This window comes from Schistocerca serialis, chromosome 4 (genome assembly GCF_023864345.2).
Source record: "Schistocerca serialis cubense isolate TAMUIC-IGC-003099 chromosome 4, iqSchSeri2.2, whole genome shotgun sequence".
Taxonomy (NCBI): domain Eukaryota; kingdom Metazoa; phylum Arthropoda; class Insecta; order Orthoptera; family Acrididae; genus Schistocerca; species Schistocerca serialis.
In genome coordinates, this window is record NC_064641.1 from 128,557,074 (window position 1) to 128,567,613 (window position 10,540).

The 10,540-nt window shown below is 40.2% G+C and overlaps 1 protein-coding gene across 3 annotated transcripts in view; it reads right to left on the reverse strand.

The window, feature by feature from the left end:
* Positions 1 to 4,395, reverse strand: part of LOC126473762 (transmembrane protein 64) — a 47,553-nt gene extending 43,158 nt beyond the window's left edge. Inside the window, exons 1-2 of one of the 3 annotated variants that reach the window (XR_007586526.1) lie at positions 3,219 to 4,378; positions 2,970 to 3,128 (exon numbers count right to left, since the gene is read on the reverse strand). Coding sequence is in view for 2 of the 3 variants with exons in the window: in XM_050101020.1 (XP_049956977.1) it covers positions 2,970 to 3,128; positions 3,219 to 3,761 (702 nt within the window). In the remaining variant the exon portion in view is untranslated. Of the gene's footprint in view, positions 1 to 2,969; positions 3,129 to 3,218 lie in introns of all 3 variants that reach the window. The other 2 variants (XM_050101020.1, XM_050101021.1) reach the window with 2 other exon arrangements.
* Between the last annotated feature and the right edge of the window lie 6,145 nt (positions 4,396 to 10,540).

A 10,540-nucleotide genomic window follows, 5' to 3' on the forward strand; every position in this document is an offset into this window, starting at 1 on the left:
AGGTTGTATATACAAGGTTACTGGAGCATTTAAATTCACATAATTTGCTGTCAATGTTCAGTTTGGTTTTAGAAATGGTTTAACAACTGAAAATGCTATATTCTCTTTTCTCTGTGAGGTTTTGGACGGATTAAATAAAAGGTTGCGAACGCTAGGTGTTTTCTTTGATTTAACGAAGGCTTTTGACTGTGTTGACCACAAAATATCACTGCAGAAGTTGGACCATTATGGAGTAAGGGAAGTAGCTTACAATTGGTTCGCCTCTTACTTTAAGAACAGAAAGCAGAGGGTAATTCTCCACAATATTGAGAGTGGTAGTGATGTTCAGTCCCAATGGGGCACTGTTAAGTGGGGCGTTCCTCAAGGGTCGGTGCTGGGGCCACTGCTGTTTCTTATTTATATAAATGATATGCCTTCTAGTATTACAGGTGATTCAAAAATATTTCTGTTTGCTGATGACAACGGCTTTATAGTGAAGGATCTTGTGTGTAATATTGAAACAGTAACAAATAATGTAGTTCATGAAATCAGTTCGTGGCCTGTGGAAAATAATTTGATGCTAAATCACAGTAAGACTAAGTTTTTACAGTTTCTAACTCACAATTCAACAAGAACCGATATTTTGATCAGACAGAATAGGCATATTATAAGCGAGACAGAACAGTTCAAGTTCCTAGGCGTTCGGATAGATAGTAAGCTGTGGTGGAAAGCCCATGTCCAGGATCTTGTTCAGAAGCTAAATGCTGCTTTATTTACCATTAGAACAGTATCTGAAATAAGTGACATTTCAACACGAAAAGTAGTCTACTTCGCATATTTTCATACGCTTATGTCATATGGTATTATTTTTTGGGGTAATTCCTCTGATTCAAAAAGGGTATTTTTGGCTCAAAAACGGGCTGTCCGAGCTATATGTGGTGTAAGTTCGAGAATGTCTTGTCGACCCCTATTCAAAAATCTGGGAATTCTGACATTGCTCTCACAATATATATTTTCTTTAATGTCGTTTGTTGTTAACAATATTAGCCTATTCCCAAGAGTTAGCAGCTTTCACTCAGTTAATACTAGGCAGAAATCAAGTCTGCATGTAGAATGCACTTCCTTGACTCTTGTGCAGAAAGGAGTGCAGTATTCTGCTGCATCCATTTTCAATAAGCTACCACAAGAACTCAAAAACCTCAGCAGTAGCCCAAACACTTTTAAGTCTAAACTGAAGAGTTTCCTCATGGCTCACTCCTTCTATTCTGTCGAGGAGCTCCTGGAAGAGCTAAAAAATTAAGCAAACTCCAGTGTTACATTGTTGATTTTCTTCATTTAAACTTACGACTTGTCACCTGAATATGTTTTTTTATATTTCATTTTATCTGTTTCTAATATCGTGTTATAATTTCATGTATTGATTCGTTCCATGACCATGGAGACTTCTCCTTAATTTGGTCCCACGGAACAATAAATAAATAAATAAATAACACACGGACCATACACACACCACCAGAGGACACCACCAATTGCAACAAGACAACATCTACAAACACAACACATTCATAAACTAAACTCTGCACCATCATGACGTCACAAACCACGACACCCTTACATCAGGGGTCAAAGCTGACAGGTGGGATCGGACACCGCCGTTGACTCTGGTATACCATTGGCCAATTGCCTATGACCTACTGAAACGAACTGCCAACATCAGCAAGTAGCGGAAAAGTTGTGAACATTATAAGTGCACTTTAACTGGATGGCATCACTAAATATTAAAAGAGAATACTGATGGAAAACAACGCATTTTTAGTTCAGCAAATAGCTCATTAAAGGACTAAGCAGAGTCTATGGAAGTTATATGTTTTGGAATCTGTAAGTTTTTGGAGCTTTCTTGCATGTTTTAGAATCAAATAAAATTCTATGTCAAATAAAACTAGGTTTTGATTTCATGAGACCAGTAAGCGATATTGTGGTAATAGAAACTTGTCTAATATGGTAATTTTTGGGACTTTTAGTTTTGAGAGAAAACAAAGAAAACGTCCTGGAACTGTTCCAGTAATGGGCTTACACAGTTTTAAAGTTTTTCCCAAAAATTGCGGGTTCAAAAAGGTACTTGCAACATCATCCTCTGCAGCTTGTATCTTGGGCTGGGAATACTTTTGCACAAAACAAACAAATACGTACTTCTATCTTCATCCTAAATTGTAACATATGCTAAATTCAATAACATCTGAGGCTAAGAAGTTAACACCCTGCCCCCCCCCCTTTTTGCTGATTTGATACGTATTATCTCCCCTTACAATTCATCAGCTGTCCTACTACTAGTTTACAAATACCCAATGAGCAAATTTTGTTACTAGAAACTGATTTTTTGAACAGGTTTCCAGTTCAGTATTTTACAGAATGCAACATATTTTGTGTGAATATCTTTTTTACTCTTACATGAGTTCAATGAACCAACAACTTTGTGCCAAATTCAGATACTGTAACCTGAGATCACACTATAAATGTGACACGGGCTTTAATCCAGTGGATCATTGACATAGCAGGCATCAAAGTGAACCAGATCACATCACATTCTACAACTTTGCTGCAGACTGTTTTTCAATAATTGGACAGTCACTTTAAATACGAAGAGCTCCTCAATAACTGTACTGTGGTCATGGTGTACATAGTAGAGGGGATTAATCCCCGATCATAACTGATAGCAATAACTATACCAGTCACAATAATTTTGAGATTGTGGATCATTATTTCTGACAAGTCATGCATAATTTATCTACTTCCACAAATATCTTACAAGAGCCAAGAGAGCTACAATTTGTCCTCAGAGTCATCTAACCCAATTTTAACAAAAGTGACAACAATGTTATTGAACTGTCTCAACAGCAGTGGCAAAAAGCAAATGCTGAACTCTAAAGAGCACTCTACAATATATTTTACTTTGCATTACATGGTAAGTACTGATTAAAATTCATACATACTTGAAAAAACACAATGATAGCTGTGGTGGCTGTTGATTTGTGGGACAAAACTTCCTCCATTGATCTCAATGAGCTTCCCAGATACACATTTATGACTTGGGCTGGTATCATACCAATAAAAGATGCTATGAAATATATTCTCGTATTAATATTGCTGACCTACAGAAATAAAATTAAGTAAAGCTTCAGATAACATTTCTATAAACGCCCTAATCTATTTTGAATAAGTGGCTTAAAGTGTACACTCACTGCAAATATTAAATTCTGTACTCCGAAAGGCACTGGGGTCAAGCGAGAAAAGGCTGCAACTCTAAATGCTTTAGATCCCGATATCACAGAGAGCACAGCTTGAATTTTGTCATTCTGGATAAGCTTTGTTAATGGAAATTTATAGTGTACAAGTCTAACTGCAAAATGTGCGACAACTACACCAATGTTTGCTGCGAATAAAACTGTTACTAGGCCTCTAATTATTCCGAAAACGTAACCTGTAGCGAAAACAAGAACCGTGTACCCCCAAGTGAATGGGAAGGAAACTAGAACGAACAGCACAGTAAAAATTAAGTATATAACAACTTGATCTTGTGACTCAACCCACATTAGCAATGCTCTAACATATTCTTTGAATTCAAATAGAATTATGCTTAAAACAATTACAGTGATCAGTAGCAAGCAGCAATTATATAGATAGCCAGCACTGTTCACGGAATTTATTTTCAAGAAGGAACTGTCAGATTTAGATGTCCTAAAATCGGACACCGTTCCATCAATATCAATACTTATCGAGTTCATATTTGTTTATATGGTGGCCTACAAACAAATATTGGAATGTCCTGCATTATTTGAAACCTCACGTCAAATCACAGAAAGAATTCTGTTCAAATTGACTGCATGACGAGTCCGAGGCAGATGCTGATATTACATCTGTCAAAAACGTGAAACAAAAAATATGCATCATTAGAAGCTTCAATATGAAAAACCAATAACAACTTCACACATGACAACAACCAGACTTCTCTCTAAAGTGTAAACACAATTACATGAATCTTTGGAATTTTGAAGGTAAACTCTGTGGTTATTAAACTGACTGCGGTATAGTTTGAGAATTGTGCACCGTGCAATACAGGTACTAAGCGTCGCCGAAGAATCAGACCGTTTCCATCATTTAGCATCTACACTTCGATGCTAACAGCATCGTCAACTATAGCATCAATTAGATACGTTCCAGTGAAAATAAGCAAACACCACGTCATCACGTCCACGTTTCTCCGAGAACCATGACTTTGATGCAGTATTAGGATTTCATTTATCTAGAATTCATATGTAAAAATCCTAGAGTGGCCTCCAAAAATTCGCTAAAAATCACAAAGTTCTTGTAACTAGAGAAATCAGTGGCGTACACAGCTACCAAAAACATGTTTTCGGCAGTGGAAACCAGTAGTGTCATTTGAACATGCGACATTCAAATCACGATTTAAGACTGTCAGCAAACGAAAGGGAAATTGGGATGAAAGGGAAATTGCTTACAAATAGAAGCGGCTTTGTCATTAAATATTATTCCTTTTGTTACTTATTGATTACGCGAAATTAAAGACCGGTTCCGATAACTGATTTTGTTTGCTGTACTCTTGAAGAACAAGGTCATTCTAATTGCAGCCTGCCAAGGGAGGATGCTAAGTTCACCCAACCTGGATATGATGTGACGTCATTATGACGTATATACGCTTTAGTCGATTAACACACCTATCGACTTTTACGAACGTTCGAGATTCTAAACTGTCGTCAGCTAGTGGTTTGTTTTGACACGTACGATTCTGATAACAGCTCAGTGTGGCAGCGTATATGTATTTCGCCAAAATAAAAGTAAAAGAGCTGGACATTAATAGAGATATTCCTGACCGTGGCCTTGAAAACACCACAGACAACACGTTTCGTAAAAAAGTGAAGTCTTCTTATGTCCCGACCAGATTAGATTGTGTGATTGTTGTATTGAACGCTTACGCCGAAAATAATATTTATTTATTATCAATATTTTAGTATGGTTTCATACAATTGGTCTTGTCAGTACATATTAGAGTGTAGCAGCATACTCTTGCTGACTTTTTTTTCTTAATTTATATAGCTGAAAGAGAACGCGTGCAAGTTTGTTAGCTAAGTAATTTATATGTCCATTCCAAGATAGTCTTTTATCAACCATAATTCCAAGTAATTTTACACTGGGACCGCAGAGACAGGTACCTTAGTGTCCAGTAGTGACTGGTGTGTAGAATGATTGAATTTCGAACTTAAAAGGAAAAATATGAGGCATTGTTGAAGAAAAATCATCGACCGGAGATGAAATACGAGGGGAAGTGGATTTCTCAGTGTAATCTTAACCAAAGGTTAGTGTCTTGACGCATCTAAAGATTTTGGCTGCTGAGTGCTGCTTCTCACCGAGTACGAATAACCGACGCACTTCAGCTGGGTCAGAAGTACATCAATTTTTGCTTGAGATTCACAATAACCACGCAATTGCCCGTCGTCATCGATGCTGAACTCTTTCAGCTTTTCTCTTATTAGTCTCTCGAATGCTGAACACATAATTAGAGACGAGCAAACGAAAAACAACACACAAGACACAAACACAGTACAATACACGATTTAAACGCAAGGAACGCAAAACACATTTAAACGAATGGTGCAGAGCACAGTGCTACCCTGTCACAACCTCTCGAAACTTCACAAAAGTCGAATAGTCGATATACGGTTTGTATCGTTTTCGATGTAGCGTGTATACGTCATAATGACGTCACATCGTATCCAAGTCCGGTGAACTTAGCATCCTCCCCTGCCAAGACCGCACCAATACAGAGATGACGTTGTGGCGGGCTAATATGGACAATCGATATGGCGCGAGTGCAATCATTGATTCATGAGTAGCTGTGCTATAAAAACTAGATTCACCTTTGTACTGGGCAATATTGCTTAGGTTTCATGTTCTTACTATGGCGAGATTTGTGTTGTGTGCGGTGGATGAGTACCTTCATTGTCCCGTGTATTACAGTTGGATGCAGAATTCACCCAAAGTGGTGACCTCGTACTGAACAACACGGAACATTCTCTTCAACCGGACGCTTAACACAATGGATCCCAACACAACGGCTGTGAAGACGAAGAGCCACAAATCGCTATCTGCCAGCAACACAACTGTTCCGAGTATCAGCACAGGCTCGAGCAACGGCCACAAGAACTGCGACACAAAAATACCATCTTCCTGGCGTACTATGGCGCAACGTTGGTTAACACAAGTGGAGCCCATTTTTCGATTATGTGGACTCGTACTTGATACGGAGCATTTTATATTGATTATCTCACAGTTGGGGTTAAATGTGATCGAACAGTTAGACGATGTTTTACATTGTCAGTCTTATGCTGTTTAACGCAGCTGTACTCCTGCGTTTTTTACTAGCGTCAGAATCAAGGTTACAAAAAAGTTATTGAGAGTGAAGCGTCTGCCGGCGATTCCCGATCCTAAGTGCTTCGCTCGTTACGTGATATGGCGGGTAATGAACTGCTATTAGAACAGTCTTAAAAATTGTTCTGGCTTTGATGACTGCGACAAAACGTGAAAGCCGTTCTATGTGCTTTTATGGATATCTCTCTCGACGAACGGGGATTCTAAGTGGATGTGGTCACGACTGCATGCGTGGGTAATACAATCTGTGCCACTGTGAATGAGGTTAAGATACGAGGCCCCAGGCCGCGCACTGTGTCCACAGTTACAGCAGGGAGCCCCAGTACGTGCATTGTAGCAGCACACACGCAAGGCCCACAGGCAGAGCCGTCTGTGGGGAACTTAATGAACTAGCCAGACTAAATCCTCGCTTTAAGAGGCATACCAACAATGACTGCGTTCGAAGCAAGAGCAACTAGGGACGTGGAAACTGGTATTAGTACCACAGGCGTTTGTTGATGCAGCGAGGCAGTGCACAAGCCCCTGCACATACCCAACTGGGAGTGACAGATGCTAGTAGGCAAGTGCACTTGTCAGGATTTTTAAAAGTGCCTAAAAGCAGAAAGAACGCAACGATTTCAGCTGTTAAAGACTCCACTCAGTTATTTATCAAAGATAGAAAGTGTGGTGCACTTTTCCTTGTAGATACTGGTTCAGAAATCAGCATTTATCCAAATGTGCCGAATGATTCTGGCAAAAATAAAGATGTTTCTTTTCTCAGAGCTGCCAACAATTCTGCAATCTGAACATATGGGAAGAAAACACTAACTTTAAAGTAAGATGACAACTTCCGCCCTATGTCATTGCTGAAGTGGCTGGGCCTATTTCAGGAACTGATTTTCTCTGACATTTTTAGTTGTACCAGATTTAGTGCATCGATGTTTAGTGCAAATACCTCTCTCTCTCTGTTTAGAACGTACTACTGCATCAGGATGTGTACTGTATGACTCTGCTGCTCCAGTTGTGCGAAGATTTCGATGCTACCTGTGTCTTCTGCATTGAACAGTCGAGATCATTACTGTCGCAGTGCGGAGCCCACACATGTGAATTGTGTGAGAAGACACTGGACACTTATTCACACAAAACAACTGAGCATTTGAAGTTGAGATAGACCTACAAGGTACTTGAAGCACAAATTTATGAAATATAAGGACTGTCTTCTGCACAAAGATCGACTGCTCGTGAATTACAAAATGCTAAACTGGGAAGGAAAATTTCTTTGCTGCAAAAAGACTTGGATGGTGCATGTGAACACCTACGGTGGCTGTGCAGCTCTGCTACAATGCCAGTTATATGCCATGCTTCTTCCCCATCTTCTTTCTCCAAGACTGCCTGTGCATCGGGCAATGACCTTGGCCAACAGCTGCTGCTTGAGTTTCCTGTGCTGACAGATCCATTGTTGGCCAAAAACAACAGAAGTCATTCCACTCAACATTTTATTTAGTCAACACCAGGTCAGCCGGTGGATTTCAGACCTTGGCACTTGTCTCCTGATAAATTATCCACAGCAAAACAGGAATTCGATAATGTGATCGCTGATGAAGCTCTGTCAGGATCACATAGTGCGTGGGCCGCCTCTTTGCAAATGGTAAAGAGGAAGCAGGGATCATGGAGAATCTGCAGAGACTACAGGAGTTTAAACACCCAAACTATTCTAGACTGATCCCCTGTGCCTCACATAACTGACCTTAATGACAACCTAGGGGGTGCTTGCTATTTCAGCGTTGTTGGCTGTGCTAAAATGCTTTCACAAAAAAAGGGCAGCTCGCAAATAAAAGGCAGCTGTGACTACATTCTTAGGTGTTTTTGAGCGCAATACTATGCCTTTTGGCCGTCGAAATGCTGCATAAATTTGGGAGTGTTTAATACATGAGGCCGTCTTTGCCCTTCCACTTGTGCTCTGCTGTATGGACGAAGTGTTTGTGTTCTAGAAAACCAAAAAGGGGCACATTGAGCATCAGTATACTTTGTTCAAAAAAACAAGATTGCTCCAATGTTATGCTTAACAAGGACAAATGTATTTTTGCAAAAAAAGACGTAAAGTTTCTTGGCTGCGCCGTACCATGCTACGGTAGCTCACCACTTCCTGAAAAAGTGATGAATATGGTAAACATGTCCGCTCCTTCTACGTTTAAAGGGCTTAGACGTTTCCCTGGGATGTTAAAACAATACAGAAGACACTTGGCACATTTTGCTGAGCTGCAGAAGCCACAAAACGAACTGTTCATTGGAAAAAAAAACATCCGGTAGCAGGAAGGTTCCATGGACTGCTGAAGCTGCATCTGAATATAGCGACCTAAAAAATGCATTGGCGAATGCTACATTATTGGCACATTCTGTTCAGAACGTGGCAATCGCCTTGTGGGTTGACACAAGTCAGAAGGCGCTGGGCACCATGTTACAACAATGTATCGCAGCGAAATGGCAACCTCTGTTTCTTTTCCACAAAAATCAGTCAGTACAGCAGAAACAGTGGAGGTGTTTAACAAGGATCTCTTGGTCAAATATCTACCTGACAAACATTTCTGTATTTACAGTTTTCACAAATCATAAACACCTGACTTACATATTCCATCACGTTACTGACCTCAACTCACCAAGTCAGATTTGCCAAGCAGAGTTCATTGCCCAATTTTCCACAGACATGTAACTCATCACAGAGCAGGATAACATTGTGGCTGACTGTTTGTCATGCAATTTGTGGCATTTCCCATTATTAACTGGGTTGGTGCGGCAGCAGATCAAGATACCAGAAGCTTCCTTCAGCAGTGTTGCGCTGATCCTGCATCGAACGCCTACCAGTGCACAACATAAGACAAGGGATCTGATGTGACACTTCAGGAAACAAGTGGCGTCCATTTATCCCAACAAAATATTGGCACCCAATGTTCAACACCGTTCACAACCTAGCACACCCAGGTAAAAGAGCTACTGCTAAGTTAGTGTCAGGCATAATTGTTTGGCCGGGAATACAGAAAACTGCTGTTGATGGGTATGATGTTGTGTGTGATGTCAAAGTTGTAAAATCTCTTGCCACAACTTTACTCTAGTGGATGCTGTTGATGGGTATGATGTTGTGTGTGATGTCAAAGTTGTAAAATCTCTTGCCACAACTTTACTCTAGTGGATGAATGCCCCTACCCTTCAGCGAGATTCCCACTTGCATTTGGATATTGTAGGTCCTCTTATCCCTTCAGAAGGCTTTCGTTTTCTAATTACCATGGTAGATAGATTCACTAGGTGGCCCAAAGCTATCCCCATACCAGATATTCCAGTAGAGTCTGTCGCCCATCGTTGATCTCTGCTTAGTTTTCCAGGTTTACCGTTCCTGAAATTATTACTGCTGTCAGAGATATGCAGTCTGAATGCCAGCTGTTTAACGAGCTCTTGAGATTATGCATATGCAAATACATATAAACTACAAGGTAACATCCCACCAGAAATGGGATTCTAGAGTGTATGCACTGCACCCTGAAAGCTGCCTTGGCCTGCCATGCAGAATCCTGGGTGACAGCACTACCATTAGTACTTCTAGGCTTCTGTATAGTAATTAAAGAAGACTTAGGGTTTTCCTTTGCTCTGTTAGTCTATAGAGAGCAGCTGAGAGTCTGGGCTAGTTTTTTTCACTCTCTCCCCTTCCAGTCTATCGGTTAGGGAATATGCCACATTTTTACACTCTCTGTAAACTCACATGCAACTCCTCAAACCTACAAATCCATCACGACATGGAGACAAACAAATTTTCGTCCAGAAAGACTTGTTCAAATGGGAGTTTGTGTGGATAAAAGACACTGTTAGACCACCTCTTTCCTCTTCATATATGGGGCTCTTTAAGGACACTGACAGGAGTGACAAAATATTTGCAGTTGAAAAAAATGGTAAACACGACACAGTGTCGGTTGACTGCCTTAACCTAGCATACTCTGAAACATGTCCAGATGAACCATGTAATGAAAGAGCCCAATTGTTATAGTTTCCTGATGACTTGTCAGACAAGGATACAGACATTCATCTCGCTGAACAGACTGCAAAGCCAATTTACACAGTCTGGCACACAAGTACTTTGCCGGCACCCTAT